A 21,301-nucleotide genomic window follows, 5' to 3' on the forward strand; every position below is an offset into this window, starting at 1 on the left:
TCTGTCAGACTGAGGCAACACTATCTGCCACCTGGTCTCTGGCCTGTCAGCATCGTCCCTCTGGGTTTCTTGTCATACTGAGGTGAGGAAGGTAGGCCAGAAAGGAATGGATGAAGGAACACATGTGTATCAGTCTAACAAGTTTTTGGCTGACTGGTCTTAGAAAGTTGTCAAGGCATACATACATATCTGAGCTGCTTGTCTGCATGAAGCACATTAATGAATAAAGATGAAGTTTAAATGTTGGAATGTTTCCCAGTTCAAAGTGTTCCCAGGCTACAAGTGTTTTATTGGATCACTTTTCATTCCACTCCGCTCTGAACAGGAATTAAAAATATATTTGTTCAGAAAATTAGGCACTCAAAAATCTACTCAGTTATTTTTCTCTTCTGACACAAAATCCGCATGAATCTCTCTTTGATGAGATCAAATATCCTAAAAACAAACATCCAAAAACAACAGTACAAACAACACTGTATTCCTTGGTCAAAGACCTCACAACACTATTATAATATCTAGTTTAAATTCATTTTAATTATTGGGTGAAGCAGTTTGCAAAATCCACAGTTCACCATGACTCAGGGTTTCTTGCTAATAAGCCGTATTCATGCAGGATGGGCATCATGAACCACATGTAATAAATAAATGACTCTCCAATGTTTGATTTTCATGTGCCGCATTCACACAGGATAACCAAAGCCTGAGATTTACAGACATAATGCAGAAATGACGTGAGCAGTTTTCACATCAATTCATACAGCTTTACTGTCATACATATAGCTACTGTTAGCGCTAGCTAGCTGTATGACAAAAAGGCTATAAACCACAAAATGATTCCTACTGCACAGTGCATTGCATGATGTAAACATTTGGACCTGACTTTGCTCCTTCTATTCAACGTTTTCTTTGTGATGCTGCATGTTACAGGTCGATGGGGTTTTGATGGCCCAGAACCTGAAAGGTTTTCAACTCACACTAATGCAGCCTCTATTCTTAGCCAGAAATAAATGAAAATGAGCCAATTTCTGTCCACATCACATAGATGCCTTATCCCACCCACTAGATTCAGTCTCTCCATTTTGTTTCTCTCTACATTACTGGATACAACATGTCAGAATGACACACAACGTTTTATGAGCTGTGTGACGCTGTGAGAGCTCTGATGGAGCCCAGGGTGCATTGTTTGGAAAAAAGCAAAAACAAACCATCGTCCTCCTTCTACTTCCTGTTGTCTTCTTTATTGTTTCGGCCAGCTGATTTGACTGTTGTTGCTCATTTGAGTCGCGTGACGTGAAAAAAGTGTTTCTGTTGCAGTTTCATGCAATGCATCTATTTTGATATGGCAGAAAAACCACCTCATCCTACCACAAAACCTCTCTATCGAAACAGGGGAGTTTTTTTCTGAAATTGCTGTCTTTCCATTAAGCAAATTTATTTTCATAATTTCAGTTTGCGCATTTCTACGGTTAATGGAAACGCAGCTAGTGAAAGATAGAGAAGGATCCACGTGTCCTCTGTTCTCACGTCTTTCCATCTGCACAGTGAAAGTGCTTTCATTTTCAGCGTCGTTGTGATTCTGACCTTCCTAAAGGACGTCCTGTGAAATCCCTCCTCCATAAGTCAGTTGCTTGGGCATCATGAGCATCCATTGAAATACAACCGCCCCCCACCTCCACCTTCCCTCATCCATCGGGTTGAGCCAACATCCCCAGCCAATAGATTGGGCCTCCCTGACCTTCAGGACGTTCCTGACCACTTTACAGCAGTAGGAAGGGATGGCATTGGAGGACAGGATGATGTAGGAGGAAGGAGGGCAGTGTGATAGAGAACACATTCATAGAGTAATAGACCACAGACGGCCCGTGTAGTCAGGGAAACGGGAGAAGCCTAGTGGCAGCAACCTGAGGCTCCTGATGTCCCTAAACTCATCCTGTCTTTATTACTCTGTCTGTCTTTTATTGTAACTTTGGATCCAGACCCACATTTTACATTCAAGTGCCGATGGTGGGGGAGTTGCTTTAAACATTTAACTGGCAACGCTTTGAAGTACTCCTTCTGAAACTATTTTCTTTAGTTTAAAACTGTGACATCTTGTTTTTTTTTTGTTTTTTTTTTAAACCTATTTTGTTAATTCTGTCACCATGTTGTGACAGCAAAATATGAAACAGACAGTCTGTGAAAAGATGGATCTCTTCCAGCTCCTCCATGTGCTGCTGTTACCATGTGAGGAAATGCACCGCTCCCGACCAAATACAACCAATCAGAACCCGGAGGAGGGACTTAGCGCTGTCAATCAACTGTCTTAATGTGCTGCTAAATGGTGGAAAAATAACTTACTATTGCAAGAAACAATTTATCTGCCGTCATCAGTGGTCAACAAACATGTTATATAAAAGATACTTACTGTAGCTTTAACAAGTCAATGTAGCTTCTTACATTGAGTTACTTTCTATTTATTTTTAATTCAGCTTCAGTTAAATTCAGTTTAGTGACAATCGCTTGCATTGTGTCGTTGACTTCATAGCAATCCAAGCATCCAAGCATGAATATGGCAACAGTGGAGAGGAAACAGTTCCCTTTAACAGGAAGAAACCTCCAGCAGAACCAGGACAGCGCTCAGTACGAGTGGCCGTCAGCCATGACCGACTTCTCCATCTCAAGGACGTGAGGTGCTGATTCTCATTGCTTCGCATTCGGCTGGGAAGCGCTCTAGTGAAAGCCGTGGATCACAATCGCATGAAGCCGATGGAACTACATCACCTGCAAAAAGCAGACACCCAATCCTGAAGCACCCAAACAGACACTTTGGCTCCACCTTGAAATTTTACCCATGAAAGTTTTGAACAGAATTAGAAACACAAGGCAACTTTGATGGAGTCCAGCTCTCACCTGTTTCTGTGTCATTCTATACTGACCAAAAGTTTGGACACACCTTCTAATTCAATGGGTTTTCTTTATTTTCATGACTATTTATAAGGCAATAAATCCCACTTATTAACCTGACAGGGCAGGTTGACCTATGAAGTGAAAACCATTTCAGGTGACGACCTCTGGAAGCTCACCAATAAAATGCAGAGTGTGTGCAAAGCAGTAATCACAGCAAAAGGTTGTTACTTTGAAGAAACTAGAATATAAGGGGTATTTTCAGTTTTACTCTTTTTTGTTTAGTGCATATTTCCACATGTGTTATTCATAGTTTTGATGCCTTCAATGTGAATCTACAATGTCAATAGTCATAAAAATAAAGGAAACTCATTGAATTAAAAGGTGTGTCCAAACTTTTGGTCTGTACTGTGTATATATATATATATATATCCAGAACAATTATTAAACAAGCTGCATTGCATAAATGAACACATTGAAAGAAAGAAATGATCATAACATTAATTTCCAAAAATCTAAGTCAAGCACCTTCGGATGTAAAACTTACTGAAATCACTCCAACTTGGATTAAATGAGTAAAACATAAAAATCTGTTCTTCATGGTTAATTCATGAGGTATCGTTTTGTTGCTGTGGGTTAGATGTGATATTTAGACTAAATTTGCAGTTATTCCCAGGCTGCTGCCTGCGATGTGCCTCCGTCTCTATTTCTCTCTCAGACGAAGGTTTGCCAACAGAAATGGCCAGGCTTGCTATCAGTCAGTACTTACAGTCCCCTGGTTTGTCTCAGGAGATGCAGTCCAGATCATCCTGACCCAAATTCCCTCTTAAGCAACAAAAACACAAGCAATGCAACGTCTCTCTAACGTCGAGTGACCAGACAGAACTGGACCAGAACTAGGCCCCAGAAGTCACATTGTTCTCTGTTTTTTTTAATATATAATTTTTATTTTTTATTTTTTGGATTGTCAGGCATTAGGACCTGGAGGTGGATGACTTTGACTGGAATGAAGATCCTTGAAACCAAAGGACATAAACCCACTGAAATAAAACTAACTAGGATTCCCTTGTACTGCTACTGAGACATTAATTCAGAACAATTGATGCATTAATCCTATCGTGGAGTAAGATCCGTTCGGTTCGGACCACTAAAAGCATGCATGTGGGGATGTGACAGTCAGGTGAAGTGAATGAGTAACGGCGGGAAGAATAGCCAGCCTCTAACAGCACATGTCCTAGTTTAAGTGCAGCTTGTTTAATAAAAGTTAAGTGCAATAGGAGAAGGACTGAGTGGAGCAGGCAGGACCAGTAAAATGTGCCGCGCCCTCAATTACCAGCTGTGGTCAATTAGCACTGGAGTGCTGCAATCTACTTTAAACGTCGTCCCTCAGAGATTCAAATGGGAAATTCTAACCTTGGCTCCTCCTGCTCTAATGCACTGATAAATCTTCTGGCACTGTGCCGGGAGTGACTGATATAGGGTTTCAATTTATGCTTTTTGCTGGCGCATCATTGAACTTGTTCCTACATTTCATGTGTTCCTCAGAAGGACTTTGAACAAGCTCTTAAAACTGTCCTGTCCTTGAATTTGTTAGAGCTACATTACACGTTTTGGTTTGTCAACTAATGTCTGCTGAAACGAAATGCATGGCGGTGCTGTTGTGGCGCAGGGGTTAACCCTTCTGATGAGTCCAGAAATAACATCTTTCTGGGCAAAAAAGATCATCTTGTGTTATACAAGCAAATGAAGGGCAATAAGTAAAAACATGGCTTTAATGAAACTCAATATTTATCAGTCTGAAATATCATAGACTCTTCAACTATCCATCCATCCTGGCTGAAGGTGTGTGAACTGTTACACCTGGTGGTGACAAAATCATGCTGCCATGACTTTTCGTGGCAGCATGAAAAATCATGAGGAGGATATGAATCCTGGAAGAGAATTATCAGCCGTCATGGGTTAGGGTTATGCAGCAGGACAATCACACAACACACACTAGCATATCCCCCTCTAAATGGCATTTACAAAATGTCCAGGATTTGAAGTGGCCTAGTCAAAGTCTGGACATTTGTAATCCATGACAGCACACACTCCTTCAAATCCCACATTGATAACATTACCAGGTCTACCTGCAGTTTTTACATTAATGTAGCTGCAACTGTAACTGTACTTTACATTATTTTACATTAATGTAAAAACTGGTTTCCAGTCATTGAATGATGGACTGCAGCCGCTGGTGACATAATCAGGTATTAGTTTGATTCATACAGATCCAAGCTCGTTTGTATTGATTTGTTTTATTTCTTAATAATTGAAATCACATCCTAAAGGTACTTTTAATATTTTCTTAAGCTATTTTTGTCTGATTTTATAATGGAGTTGTCCCAAAATCTTCCTAATGCTCACTCTGAGCCAAAGTTAATTTAATACAAAAACAATAGATTCAGATTTAATTTAATATTAAATCTGAATCTGAACAATTCAGATTTAAATTGTTCCAAACAATTTAAATTTGATGAATGAACCTCATTGGAACTTGTATTGTTTAATGAATTTGTATACATTTAAAACAACCTTTTAAAATGCACAAAACATCAGATCTGGTCATTTGACCCCCTTTCTTTATAAATATTAATTGATATGAATGATTCTATATTTTGCTTTTAATAAACCTGCCTTATTATCAGCGGGAAAAACAATTCAAGAAATAAAAACAAGTTGTGATATGAAATCATCCAGGGTGAAAGAAAAATATTGCTATTTTTACAATAAATACGAAAGAGACTCAAGGAAAAAACAAATCCTATTTTTGATGAAAAGCTGAATAAACTTATTTATATTGGTTCGTAATGTCAGTCACAGAGATCTATCCAAGGCCGACTGAGCAGAGCAGACACTAATTACATCGTAACGTCTGCTACTGTCTGTGTGCACTGAGGCTGAACTGCATGCAGAAGAAATGCAGTTTGATTTTTTCCAGGTTGACATCTAAGAATAATGAACAAAATTGAATTCAGGTGCAGATTCAAGCCATTTTCTGCCTGTTGGCAGCTGTCAGAACCAATCACGTCTTGCACACTCATTTCTTATAATCTGAGTTCTGTTTTTTTTTTTTTGTTTGTTTTTTTTATGATAAAACAAAACAAGTACAAGATTTAGACATGGATATCAGAATGAAAGGTCAGTTTTATTCTAGTCTCCTGAGAGTGTGTAAAGTGACTTGGTGTGATTTAGTGATGGATCTGCAGCCATGTTCCTGGCTTCGGTTTCCCAGCATCCCTCACATTGCTCCCTCAGCCAAACCATCTGTTAATAAAAACTTATTTAATTAATTTATTTTTTAAAGGAACTTTTGGTTCTAGGGGCCTTTATTTGACAGTGAGTGGACAGGAAAGCAGCTTTTGAGTTAAGGGGAAGACATTCAGCAGAGGTCAACCTGTGACATACATGGGTCATGTGCTTTACCCCGCCGCGCCCTAAAACCTTATTTTGAATGGTGTACGGATGTCCTGGTAAGTGTTGAGTGTTAATGGTTGACTCTGAAGTTAAACCCAGTAAATCCACAAAATCTTGCTGTGGAGGGTCCTGATAATGAGGCAGACAGAAGAATGATTTAATTCATTCAAATTTACAAGATAAAAATGTGGTGAAATACAGAAGGACACTCTTGCTGACTTGGTTTGATGCAAACATGAAATGTGAACAAACAGGAAAATCATGTCTTGGGTCAGAGGTTTGCAACCCGTGGCACTGGGGCCGAAAGTGGCTCTTCGAACCTTCCACAATGGCTCTTAACTGTGGCCAAAAAATGTAAAATAGCCAGTTAATGTTTCAAATGTAGATATATTAACAAATGCAGGTTTTTGTATTTATTTTTTTCCTGCATTATTTGAATTGAATTTCCACAAAGAATGACACTAAAAGTAGCAATAAAGTGTTTTTAGATTCTTTTTTTTATCATTTTCCATCCCACATAACAAAACCTTTTCATCCTCTCTTTGCTACATTTTATGATTATCTTTATTTTCAAATCTAAAAATAGACCGTAAGATGGTGGTTCTTTAAAAATGACTACATATTTCATACAGTAGAGACAAGTTTGTCTTTTTGCAAAAAGTGGTGACATTTGCAGCTCTAAGCAAAACTTTTGTTTGGATGGTTTGGCAGCAAAATGGTTCTTAGAGTGATAAAGATGTACTGTGGTTCACAATTAGCTTATTTGTCAAAAATTTGACCTTATTTCAGTTTATCATCAGTTCACGAAAATCTGTGAAAGAGTCCAGCCGCAGACTGGTGGCTATGAAAGAGGAAACCATTAAACTGGACATCATTGTCTTTGTGGGCCAGCAATGGTTTCCTCAAAGAGAAGTGTGCAGGTAGCGGTTCTTCCAGTCCTGCCAGAGGGCCCATCACTGCTGCAGGTTCTCCTGAGGCGTCTCAGTGTCAACTAGTAAATAGAAACTGCTTTGTGCAAACAGTGAAGTTCTTTGTTTTTTAGTTAGCTGGAAAATTTGTCATTTTTAGTGTGAGAGGTTTATTGTTGCCTGGAAGGTCTAGATTATTTGATACGGCAAAAAAAATCTGAACTTCACTGGAGCTTCACCGTGGGAACCTCCAGTGGGCAAAAACGAGAGCGTTGCAAATAAAAGCATCATTTCATTTACTAAGATTGTTTGATTCATCCATATTTGGCTGGACAGCTGGTGACTTTTTATTTCTATGATGATTTCAGAACGCGGTTGAATTAATTTCTCGCTCATATTATAATGGGTTTAAGATCTCAAACAGCAGTTTCACATTTTGCTCTCACACTTTCCATTATGTGAATAATGGATGCTGTATGATCCATAATGGAGCTGGATATGCATGAGGGAAAAACCACTTTGTGATTCATTACCTTCACCCTCTGGTACTCCATAACATCTGCAATTTTCCGTTAGATATTTTCTTACACTGAAAAAAATGAGGACTCCAAACAGTCAGCCACACAGCAGTCTGTGTGTTTCTAACATATTTAGACATAAGTGGGCTTATTTAACAGTTATCAGGCAGGAAAAAGAGGAGGAGGAGGAAGACACGTGACAAAGGAACCAAGGACGCGAGTCCAGCTCAGGTCAGCCGTGTCCAGGTCTGCAGCCTCTGTAAGGGGCATCTACTGCAACCACCACGCCATGCCACACCCCATAGGTATTTCTTTTAAAGGGCAAAAGTGTCAGCAGAGTTTGCCACAAGGTTATGTAATAAATGAAACTATGCTTCTGAAATACTTGTTGCTCCATTGTAATGGATAGGGTTAACTTTTGTTTGTCTGGAAAACAGCAGAAGCTTTAATAGAGAGAAATTACCATCACCTCACATAAAACGTAGTGCAGGAAGTCAGGCAGGTGTGATGCATAAGGCTGTGGTGGATGCATGCATACCCATCTCTATCCAGAACCTTTCCTGTAACTGCTGCAGTGTGATAAGGGTAGTTGGCAGGAATCTATGCTTTTAATTTAACCATCAAATATGTGTTATGTTTGGCATGGCATAGTTATCTATGAAACTGACAACAAGTTGAACCCAATAATAGTTGGACTTGTTGATTGGCCATCGGTGTCAAACTGTAGCAGTTCCGCAGTAATGAGTGTCAGCTTTGTTCTGGTAATTATGCTGCAATAGCAACCTCTCAAGATGAGACAAGACCAGATGCTAAGATCAGAGCTACGATTCCAGTGAAGAGCAGAATGAGTTGCCTGGCATTAGCATGTAGGATTTTACAAGTTCCTCATGGGTGCACCCTCACAAACGTAGCCTGGGGAAAAAACGCAGCCTCTTGTTCTACGCTTCATCCGGAGGGTCTGGACTCTCAACTATTGGATAATGATTACTTCAAGGAGGCACAGACTGTGTTGATTTTTAAAATTTGACCCAATAGCTGACATTTGTCTGTGACGTATGCAATTCCCCAGTTCAACATTATGGAGCTTACTGGAAACTGCCAGCACTGTAAACAACCATCCTCCACTGGGAATGGATGGAGACTCTCTGAATGGCTAACTAATGCTAATGGCTAGCTAATGGTGGCAGTTAATGTCACTTTCACATTTGAAAGTGTGGCCAACATGGCCTGAACGACTTTGTTCACTTCCGCAACTACAATTCTAAAACAGTGCAAGAAAATCAACATCATCGTTCACAACTTCTCCTTCTGTTTGCTGATTGGCCCGGTTGAAATTCTACAGGGCCAAAAGGAATCCAAGTGAAAAGGAGAAATCTCAGACTGTCTGTGAATTTAAAATGAGCCTAACAGTGCAGGAAGGCAGTGGCCAGGCTACCACAAACTCAACTCTGCTGCTCAGCTCATTCACCTTCTTCAGACATTTGGCACCAATGGGAAAAATAAATAAGCATACATTTTTTTTGCAAAGAAACATTATCACAACAAACACAAACTTCTATACATTTTAATGATAAGTATATGTACATCATTCTGCTGACCTGCAGGTGTGCAGGTAGACATAATGACTGTGAATGGAACCAGCTGTTTTCAGCTGAGCTCTCCGTTCCTTCACATCTGACTTTTGATTAGCGATGACAGCATGGTTCTGCACCTCAGCATGTCTCTGTGCTGTCCGCCCGTCCCTGCTCTGACATGTGGACACACACTCAGCAGAAACCCATGAGGACGCTGCACACTGTCATCTGAAACGTATGTATTTCAAATGCTTTCACAAAAAACGACGGAAGATGCTGCCCCTCTCTTGCTCTTATTATTACAGTGTCTGAATATTGATATGGAATTGATTTGGTTTCCGCTGAAGGGAAAATATATTCTCCTTGGCTTTCTGGTCAGTAGACGCCTTGATGGGACTGGTAATGAAAGTCAAATGAGCTGCTCTTGTTTTCTGGGCTCTGCCTCTGTTGATCCACAGAGTGGTCGTCAGGGTCTGCTGCATCATAGAGGCCAGTCAGAAAGCTGGGCAGGTTTTCATCTCTGTATGAGAAATTAAAATGGGCTCATAGTTAAAAAACCCCCCCAAAAAAACATTGATTGAATTTGTTTAAATATTGGTTCTGTGCCGACATGTAGCCGCATTTTGTCCCATTCTGCTACATCTTTGTACCACATACCATGTCGTATTTTGTTTTCACTTTGGATGCATATTTTTAAACTGTATGGAAATAAACAATTATAAAAAATGTTCCAAATCATTTAATGTATTGGTTTATATATTCTGAAAACTTTGATCTGTTTTGCCAATTCATTTTTAGAGTATGAAAGATTGTCACTCCTAAAGAAAGCAAAGTATCTCCAGCTGTTACATTTATCAAGATATTTTCATCATCTCCAGAACATTTTGGGAACATTTGTGGGCTGATGAAGAACAATGTGAATATGCACATACACATGTGGACAACAATATTATTAAGCTTCTGTTAATGACTAATAAGCCCACAGTGGTCACTGCAATTACTTGAACCTGACAAAAGTAATGATAAATGAAAATTTACAGAAAGTTAACCAGTGAAAATCAAGTGTTGCTGTTGAACTGTGGTTCAACAGAATTATTTAAAAAAAAATAAACTAATGAAATAGTAAATTAATGAAACTATGTGAACATTGTTGGTTTTTCAGAGGGGTGGCAATAATTTTGTTCTCATGTGTAAGCAGGAAAATAAAGAAAAAAGATTTTGCAAAATGGGTTTGTGTAAAGATATTAATTTTTGTGCAAATTTTATTTGGCTCCAAATATTCTGGACTGACTGCAGCAAAAATGTTCAACTTTACATTTTGCGACTTGTAGAATGGAATTTGGTCCTAGACTGAAGAATTTGTGAAGGTGCTTTTTTTTTCTTTGCATGTGCAAAAGAAACGTGCTTTTTTTTCTCTCGCACACACAGATATGTGGATGTGTTGTGCAACATTTGGATCGATAGGGGCAAAAGTGTAAATATAAGATTTTTTAAATTTGACTCAAAAAGATTTCCTTTTGTTTTTGTACAACGGAGGTGTAACTGTTGTCTTTACATTTGTTAAAAGAAATAAGTATCTCCATTTCACTATTACAAGGCACAAATACATTTGCACCAGATGTACCTCCAGACTTATCCATCGCTAGGCAACACAGAAGCAAACAGGACAAACAAGCAAACAGCTTAGAGGCAAATTAACCCGTGGAACTGAAACCACACAGACTGGTCAGGATGGACTGAAATACTCTGCATTTGCTGTTTTTTTAACAAAGTGTTTTTTTGGTGGGACATTTATTTGTGAAAACAAAAGGGGGTCCTAGGAGAACAGGGAAACCATCCGTGCAAGAACCGCCACTGCATCGCATCACACCAGCGGGAAGAAGCTGCGTGTTTGCTCCGCAGTAGCTGCCCACCCCGCACCTTCTCGCGGCACGCAGCGTGCGTGCAGGCGGCTTCTCTTTATATGGTGTCGCTTCCTTCCTGGAAGCTTCAGATGCATCAGAGGAGAGGAGAGCAAACCTCCCAGCTTCACCCCCAGCTGCTGCGCTGTGCGCCAAACCCGCAGTTGCCTGACCCTGTCTGCGCCCCCCGCGGCCCCACAGGCGCACTCAGTTCAAACATGTGAAGGTAAAAATCGTGATTCGCTGGATGCACTGGGATTTTATTCATTTATTTATTTTATTTTTTATTTTTTTACCTTCCCGCTATCTCGTGGTTTCTCCTTTTTGCCTGCCGCCGATCAGTTTGTGGAATGCTCTGCATTTTCTTCTCTGGGTACGTTTCCACTTCAGGATGGGAACTGCGGTGTCCAAAAGGAAGAACCTGAGGAGTGACGCGATTTCTTCCGTGGCCGCAAAAGTTCGGTGAGTGTCGGAGCTGAACACCCGCACAGACACCGGGCTGCGGGGAGCTGCGGGGCGTCCTCCCCTAACGCCGGAACTTTGACATGCATGCTTGTCAGTTGAAAAGTCTCAGCTAGTGAAGACGCGGTCGCCTCCTCTAGATAATTTGCTGCTGATGTTTTACACCTGCAGGACACCAGCTGCCGTGACGAGCACCAGTCAAACCAGTAAGCCCTGCCATGTCGCTAAAAAAATAGCTTTGGAGAAACACAGCAGTTCCAGAGCTTACAGGCAGCATCCTCACCAAAGATTTGTGTAAAACAACAACAAACATATTTCTGCTGTTGTTGTTTTGTGGTTGCTGGTGGTTCAGTGCTGTCCTGCTTCATTCCGTTTCTGTTAAATTCCTGTTCCCTTTCATTCAGATTTGCTCTGTCCAGTACAAAATACACACTTACATTTGCAAACAGTTGTTATGCAATTCAGATCCAGCAGGCCATGAAAGTAAAATTAGGGAAAAATATTTCTTTCTGTGGACGCCAACAGATTGGATCAAATCTTCAAACTTCAGTGCAAAATTCCCTCCCAGAGGTGAGAGAAGAAGCACTTTTTCCACTCTTAGTGAGATATGCACTGGTCAGAATGTGTTTGGTCAATTTCTGAGTTCTGGGTTTGTAGGACTCTAAGACTCCAAACCCATCGTCACTTTTAGAACCATGAACGGCAACTAAAGTATTTTTCTGCCCTTCCTGTTTGAAACAGTTATTTTCATTGTGAGCAGAAGCAACATAATATCTTGGTGTAAAAGAGCAGTCACAGTGCAACAGACTTTTACTATGATTTTAAAAACAAAACAAAACAAAAATTAGTGAGTTGACGTGATTCTTGTAAGTGCGGTCAGTGTAAACTGAGTGTTATTGTTGAGAGGCTGTTCCTAGAAAATCCTGCCTCAGCAGAAGTGTTTATTTGGTCTGAATATTTAAGCATATATATATATATATATATATAGGCAGGACTTCATTGTTTTGATCATTCACAAGTGAGTCCAGTTTCTGTGAGTGATCCACATGGACCCAATCTACCGCCTGATGCAGTTCAGTTCTGTGGTGTTAGAGAGCACCAAGTAAAGAAACTGATTGTTGTGCTACACGACCACATAAGTGAATGTTTTAATGCACGGTGTTCACGCTTCTTTCTTTTAAGACAGACTTAGACTTAGACTGACTTTATTGTCATTTTGCATGCACAGGGTGAATACAGAACGAAATTTCGTTGCATACGGCTCAGGACAATGTTTTGAGCTTCCAATGTTGTGAGGTTACTCCAGAATAAAATAAAATACAGTATAAAATATGAATATAAATATAGAATATAAAGTGCAGGAATGACAGTAAAATAGAAGTTATTTAGCTCTGTACATGTGCAAGGTATAAAGTGGAGGCCAGATTTTAAGTGCAGTCCAGTTAAGAGTTCAGCAGTCTGATGGCAAGTGGGGAAAAAGCTGTTTCGGAACCTGGTGGACCTGCACCGGATGCTGCGGAACCTCTTTCCAGAGGGCAGCAGGGAGAACAGTCCATGGTGGGGGTGAGGGGTCACTGACGATGTTTCGGCCTCGGGACACGCAGCGCTGGGATGAAATGTCCAGAATGGAGGGAAGGGGGGCCCCGATGATCCTTTCTGCTGTCCACACCACTCTCCTCACGTTCTTCCAGTCGGAGGCGCTGCAGCTTCCACACCACACAGAGAGGCAGCTGGTCAGAATGCTCTCTATGGTGCTTCTGTAGAACGTCTTGAGGATGGGCGGGGGCAGGTGTGCTCTTCTCATCCTCCGCAGGAAATACAAACGTTTCAGAATGGGCTTAAAAGAAAGAAACGCCATATGTATGTATTACATATGGTGGCCATATGTAGTAAATACATGTGGCCACCATAAGTTTTCATTAAAGCTAAGCTACATTCACATTACAGTCTGTAGTGACCCACATCAGATTTATTTTTGCCTTCATGCGACCTGTATCTGATCTATTCATGACAGTCTGAACAAGACAGATCTGATTTTCACAAATGTTCACCAGGCCACTTAGAAATGTGGCTCTTAATCAGACACATTTCTGATCTTTTCTAATGTGACCTGAGTCTGTATGGCCAGGTCGTATTCATCCGACCTGAACATCACTGATACCCAATAAATGTCACTATTCTGCATCCTGATTCAAGGAGGCAAAAAAAAAAAAAAAGAGAATGTGGTGGGCGTTAATGCAGAGAAAAGTTTGAAAACTAGTCAGCAATGCTGAAATCACAAACACTGAGAATGCGCTACGTGTGATGTTGAGGCCTCTACTGTTCATGAGGGACACTTTCAGTTCACACAGGGCTTCTTATCACATGTATTTGGAAATGTGAACGACTATGCAAAAAAGAAAAAGAAAAAAGAATTTCACAAAAAATCTGAATTGAGCATTAAGGCCTATGGTGTGAAGGTAACCTTAGAGAAATTTGACCCTGTTGTCACTTCTATACACATTTTCTTCCCTGGACCACCTGTGGCTGCTAACAGGCCCCAACTGGGCTAATTCCTGGGGTCTGAATTTGGGCCACAGGGGCCATTTTTTTGCTCTGAGCCCTGTATGGCAGGCCATTTTAACATAAAATCAGTTTCATTCCAGATATCTATAAATAAGGTTTGACTAAACAGCTACGTTTTGACTGCCCTGAATGATAATTTATTATAATTAGAGGTATCTCAATTAACTAATATATCTAGTCATAAACCCATAAATGTGTTGAAGCTGATTTTTTTTAAACACCCTGCCATTGGCCACAGGCAACTATGGTTTTGCTTTGTTTTGTTTTCGGAGATGCAACCTGACGTAACTCTCTGTGGAAAGTTGAAAGAGCAAGTCTGGTGCAGAGAAGGCTACAATTAAACATTATTTCTGTAAACAGATTGTTGGTAATTTTTTCACAGAAATGAGCTTGCAATGAGTAGCATCAAATGAGGACGATGAAACGGGCACGACAGTCCTCTGCTCAATTAAGTCAGTGTGTTGTGTAGCGTATAGCGTAATGTTGCATAATTTATATATTTCTATGGCAAAACGCCCCCTACCTTGGAAACCTAAATGACTACTTAGCATAGGATTTCCATTTTATGATTTTAATAACAATAGCTCATTGTCTAAAGTGGGCCAGTCTAAACCAGGAAACTCCCACTGCGGTCCTGGTTGGTGCTGACCGCAGACTACAGAGATCCTTGGTGTTTTTACAATCCAGCTGTTGAGCCCTTATAAAGTGACTCTCATTAGTGGTTCATTTTTGTTTTTACTTGCAGCCTGATGTATCACACCCCCTCTCAGGTGCTGTTGTAAAAAGGAAAACCATTGTATCTCCCTTCACCTGTTAGCATTCCTGTTGCCATGGCTAATTGGGGAAAAGCTTATTCAGCCAGTTCTTTTCCTGCACAGTTCAAATGGCATTTACCTTATTGATATGAGTCATTCTACAAAAGGCCTTCATGTCACTGGTGTCAGATCAGTCTGAGGGCATCCAGATGACTAATGTGGTGTTGGATGAGATCTGCTCTGCTGCTCCTAACTAAGCTGAGTTCAGAAGGCGAGATGCAAATCCAGTTTTTCTTCTTCCAGTCCTGTGTACATCTCTGTCTCCAATTCTTTGTTTGAGAGCCACTGACCGCTCCAAGTCACTACCTTTTGATGTCTGATCCCACACTTTGTTTTGCTCATGTTTTTTTTTTCTACACCCTGTGCACTTACAGCTCGGCAAATCATGCTGATTGCTACAGCTATTGAACGACGCCTGTGGGCCGCAGCTGAGACTCTTGCAACACACACTCGTGACTCTGTCAGCGGTCGTGAGCCACAATTCAGATCTGGAGAGTGGCTCCCCCGCCCCCATCTCACTGAATCCCTCTGAATCCCACCTGAACAGGGATTAACAGTGTTGAGTCTGCTGGATTATCTGACGTGTGAGGACTCAGCAGGGCAAAGCTGTTTTTCCTGTCTGTCTGACACATCCAGACCATGTTTCTGTCAGTGGTTGTGAACGAAACGTAAAGCAGTGGAAGGTCTAGAAGAAAGATTTGTTTCTCTTTTTCTCTCTCGTTTTTGTGTTTTGCAAAACGACGTTGCAAGAACCGAGTGATGGACAAAAAATATGCTTGTTTAACCTCCAAGTACTGAACAGACCTGCTGTTGTAACTGTAGGTATTAGTAATGCTAATTTGGACATCAGCAGCTGCAACTCATTACTTTAGGAATAGATTATTCTGATGATAAATCGATGAATCGGATGAAGAAAATGTGTACACTCTAAAGATTTTTCATGTAACCACTTCAGCCATTTTTATGCAATATTAGAAAAACATAAAACATGCAAATAAACCAATAATTAAATTCCTTTTCTAAATCATAAACATTTTATTGCCTGGAATGCAATAGCATGGCATCTTTTCAGTTTTGGGTTACACATTTACAGACAAAGTTGTTTTTATCTTGTGTGTGAAGTGTGTGTACTGTTCTTAATATATTTTTTCAGCAAATGGCATTTTATGAGTCTGTGGTCAGTCAGTGATTAATCATTTACTAAGTATATTGACAGTTATTTCAATAATAGATTCATAACAATTAATCCTTTTAACTGCTTCATCCCTACTTCTACCATAGATATTATGTTCAAATTTAAAATGATTGTTATGCTAATTATTAATACAAATACTAATAGTCATTCTCCAGTTTTTAAACTTGGGTCAGTGCTAACATCATGACTGTTGCTTCCACCATCCTTTTTAAAAGCCCTTGTTGTGAGAACAATAGTCACAATGAGTCAAATAGTGTATAACTATTTTTTTAAGTAAATTTAAGTAAATGTAACCAAACAAACCAACAAATGAGTGGTTGTCATGGTAACACCATGCACCGAGCCTGTGGCCTCTCAAATATTTTCACCTCAGTAACTTTTCAGGTCCAAATTCAAACTCCAGGGGACATTCTTGTTGCGTTTCCATCAGAAAACTCTTAAAAGTCAACTTTCAAGATTTTAACAAGTTGAGCAGGTGAACCGGAGCATCTGACCAAAAGTGATCATATTCAGGGAGGTGAAACGCGTGTAAAGATTTGGTCATTTACACCAAAACCTGATATTTTCAGTAGCTTCTATGTTGATGGTTTGGATGAAAACACCAAAGACACTTTATACTCAGCCTTTTACCACCTTAGAGTTACATTTTTTTCTACATGGAAAAACACAGAGTTTTGTGAGACCTTTATTCTTTTAGTGAAAATAAAAAGTGTTGACTCTTGAGTTTTGCTGAAACAAAAACACTTCCTTCTCTTGAGTCCGGTATCGTGTCTTGTCTTGTGTGCTGCACATATCTTTACACCATTATGTCTTTACCATTATGTATTTAACAGGACAGGCATATTTGGTCTTGTTGTGCTGAAAATGGTGTAGCAGTAAGAGTTATTGGTTACAACTCTCGCTATACAAAGTGGATTGGGGACAGACAGAGCCAAAAGGCTGAGAGCTTGATTTAAGTGTGGGAGCACAGGTCTTTTGTTATGCATAGAGCCTGGAAGCGCTTTGTGAAGAGCCCTGCTGCCTCTGTCCCATATAATGACAAACCTTTTGTAGTGCGTCTCAGCAAAAGCCACTTTATCCGCTACTGTCTGCCTCTCGAGTGGAAAAGATTACAAGCGATCGAAAGATGGTACCCTCTTTAATAATTCAAAAATGTTTGAGTCACTTCTGGGAGAAATTTGCACAGCACAACAGTTTTCAGACCTTAATAGTTTCCACTTTGGCGAATTTGTGATTTCATGGCCGTTTTCCCCCACAGGACGGTGTGACCAGCAGAAGCCCTGTCCTCATCGCTGCACAGATTAGTTCCAGCCACGGTCCAGTTTGGTCATTAGCAGTAAAACATCCAGCAGCTCGCTCGAAAACATAAACCTGTCAGATTCTCTGACTGAAAGTCACATAAGAGGTCAAAAATACTGAGTTTCTCAACCAGCAGGGGCAACTGATTATTTTTAACATTTAAATCCTAGTCATGAGCTGCGTTTCCATTGACCATATAATTGCACAATTTGACATTTTCAAAAACAAAATTGTTTAATGGAAACATGTCACTTAAAAAAAAAAACTAACTTTTTTTGATACAAAGTTTTTGTGCTGGGATGAGGCTTTTTTTAATTTTCATTTTTCTTTGGTCGTAACAAAATTGATTTATTTTGTAAAACTGCCATGAAAACACATCTTTTCGCATCAGACGAATCACATGATCAACAGGCGGCGGATGTTGCCACGGGTGCAAACCATGAAGAAGATGACAAGGAAGTAGTTGGAGGATGAAAGGGCAGCAAGTTTTTTATTGACATATTGTGCAAGCAAACTTATTTATGTGTGATTTTGATTGCAATTCTTATTTAATGGAAACACTGTAATTGCAAAGTTGTGCTTTTTTTGGCATTAGTAGAATATTGACCAAGTTTTGTGCACATTTGTAATAAAACACAGTTATAAAGGCTTTTTCAACATGGGACCATTTTTTTCAAATGTCTTGCTCATTTTGGGTTTTGGTTGGGATCTACTTTATTCATAAAACATTCACATTTTCTAAAACTCACCTTTTAGAAAATGTATCATGTTTTCTAAGTCAGGTAGAATACTTAGTCCCTCCTCAGGTTAAATAGATTTCTGGGAAACTGAAACTGAAAATGATTTTAGTAAAAACAGAAGTTCATGTTTGCCATTTCTTTATAATAAGATAAGTATATTTACCTTCAAACATGAGTACAGTTCATGTTTTGAGTAAGGTTTCTAATTAGGTATCCTTTTACAATCTACTCAACTTGAACAGCTGATATTACTTCCTAAAAATTGCTGGTTTTCTAAAAAAAATAAATAAATCTGCATATCTAGCTTAGCTTGAACTCTTTCCAGGTTAGGTTTAGTGAAAGTTTCTCCTGTTTACTCCGCACAGAGCAGGAAAACCTATTTCTCAGTTGGATGGACAGTTTTCCACCCTCCTGCCACTTCAGTGGCCAAACAACACCAGTGACAAGAAAGTAGCATTTGAGGTCAGCGCTTCCGTTTATTGACAGAGAACATGTTCCATCGGCTCTAACATGCTGCTGATGTCTTTTGCTTTACTGAGGATCCAGATGACGAATGTGTTCCTTCAGGGCAGTGTGTGTGTGTGTCTGCACTGCGGCTTGTATCTGTCCAAGAGACTCACTAGTTAAGCATTCAGCTCACACTGACCATACATACTGTATTGTTTTAGAACATACAGCGTTAAACATTAGATTGCTAGAAAGACCATTCTAACCACCATTCTCAATCTGCTTGAGAAATACTTTGCTTTAACTTTTCAAAAAGCCACATTTAAATGCAATAGCTTCAAAATATCTCTTCATGTTACAGTTTAGCATCTTGATTAATGATGTTACTCTTAATCTTAAAGAGACAGTATTGCTTTCCAGAAACAGTGCCATCTCATAGCACAACCAAGTAACTTTGTTACCCTCAGTGTTTTTAAAAATGCTATCAAATGTTTGATAGCATTTTTGATAGAAATCTGACGTTGCAGTTTAACACTTTGAAATTGGGATACTGTCTCTTTAAAAACTCCTGCTCTTTCAGAAGCTCCGCCTTCAGGAAGCCATCACAACATGGCTCCTTTGTTAACCCTTTCAACAATGTTTTTACCAGTGTTGCACAGAGAAGTAGCTGCTATAATGAGCTCAGCTGATGTTCCGTTCCACCAGGTGTTTGCTAATTGCTGCTGGCTAGTCTGAAGGAGCCGAGCTGTTCGGCTGAGGACTGCAGCCCCCAGGGGGAGCTGTGTGTAAACGGCGGTGCTTGGTGAGCATTTCTGTAACCCAGAACGGTTGCTATGGGAGATTTTAGGATTTCTCAAACATGCATGGAAGAAGAAGGCAAAGCTCCAAGTATGTTTTTGATGGCATGAAGGCATTGTGACTTGATGTAGAGCTCAGAAACAAACAGTGACTGTGAGAAGCACAAACAACTAAAAGTTGTAAAGAAACTGGACTGTGAAAACATCACTTAGTCATTTGACACATTTGAAGCATCTTTGAACCAACATGATCGCTGAATGTTACCATACTGGCCTGTAATTTTAAAAATATATTCATTCCATTGGTTTACTTAGGATATTTTTTTCCTGAGATTCTAACTATATGAATAATGCCCACAGATATGTATTTGGATGCATTATTTCTTTTGGGGTTGTGGTAAGGTCATTCTTGGTAAGGTCATTCTGACTTGAACTAAATGTGTTCTGCAGCCTCCATCTACGTAGGCTCTGAAGTTTTGCAGAAGGCCATCCTTGACCTTTATAAGCCTTCAGCAACATGACATCACAGTATCAGTGAATATGCAGTCTGTCTCCATGTGCTACATCACTGTTCAGTGACCTGTAACGGCTGTAGTGTTGATCACATTTTATGACTCTACGTAAGTAGACGTTAAACAGGAGTCGCTGTGAAAGAAAGACACATGGTGTTTTAGTTTAGCTTAACAGAAAGCTTTTCAAGAGCCGTGATTTGTGTGCTCACTTTTGTGGATTCAAAATCAGACTGAGGCTGTTGCCCTGAAAACTGAACAGGTGATGAAGGGTTGCACATTTCAATAGGAAGCCATAAAAATCATAAACTTCCCACTCCCCAGAGGAATATAATATGGTCAATTTGTCCTTCAGGGGAATAAACCTCCTATCATAACCCCCCAGCCTCCCCCCCCGAAAAAACAACAACACACAAAACAAAATATTACCTACCCAACATTAAGAGACTCCTCAACTGATATATAGAGATTGATGTGAGGCAGAATGGGAACCTGCAATCTATTATCTGAGAACTGTGAGCTCTACTGGGCAGAGATCATTTCCTGACTCATGAGCTTTGTTGTCAGTGGAGTGAAAGGAACAAGGTTTCCTTAATGAAGTCATTTGGATTTTACAAGCCAGCCTTCCTGAGGTGTGCTGTGAGGAGAGATGGGCAGAAATGGGGGAGAGAGCAGCAGACACTGGTCATATCACAAAACATTGACCCTCATTGTGTGTCTGCACTCACAGTACAGAAAGAATGAAGGTGTGAAGCTAAGCTGCAATCTCCACATCCTACACAACCTACTGCAATATTTATGGGCCTCTGCAAGTTTGGGAAACCACCATCAGTAGTAAGTGGGCGGCGTTCAGGATGACAGTCAAACCTTTTATCAGAATCAGCTTCAATCCAGACTTCATGTACCGTTTCACAAACCGGGAATTTGACTTCAGTCTCCAAGGACTCACAGGCATAGAGTACATACTGGTGCTGTCAATCAACTTAAAAATGTAATATGATTAATCACACTCTAGCGCTGTGATTAATCATGATTAATCACTTTGCCTAACTTTCTAAGGTTGAAATGTAAAAATGCAGGTTTTCAAAGAATGTTTAAGAAAGTGTTTCATCGTCTCAAACCAAACATCTCAGATTTCCAGGTTTTCATTTTTAGGAAGGTCTAAAAGAAGTCATTTTGTTTCAGATATTAATTTAGACATGCTAACTACAAACTGGTTTTGCGTTGGTGGG

General features: G+C 39.9%; 1 protein-coding gene across 7 annotated transcripts in view; it reads left to right on the forward strand.

Moving 5' to 3' along the window:
* Window positions 1–11,033: 11,033 nt before the first annotated feature.
* The window catches only part of nsmfb (NMDA receptor synaptonuclear signaling and neuronal migration factor b), a 59,869-nt gene continuing 49,601 nt past the window's right edge, over window positions 11,034–21,301 (forward strand). Inside the window, exons 1-2 of one of the 7 annotated variants that reach the window (XM_028034421.1) lie at window positions 11,034–11,466; window positions 11,583–11,702. In XM_028034421.1, the coding sequence (XP_027890222.1) occupies window positions 11,632–11,702 (71 nt within the window). In that variant the 5' untranslated portion in view covers window positions 11,034–11,466; window positions 11,583–11,631. Of the gene's footprint in view, window positions 11,703–21,301 lie in introns of all 7 variants that reach the window. The other 6 variants (XM_028034423.1, XM_028034420.1, XM_028034425.1 and 3 more) reach the window with 6 other exon arrangements.

This window comes from Xiphophorus couchianus, chromosome 12 (genome assembly GCF_001444195.1).
Source record: "Xiphophorus couchianus chromosome 12, X_couchianus-1.0, whole genome shotgun sequence".
In the NCBI taxonomy this organism is placed as follows: Eukaryota; Metazoa; Chordata; class Actinopteri; order Cyprinodontiformes; family Poeciliidae; genus Xiphophorus; species Xiphophorus couchianus.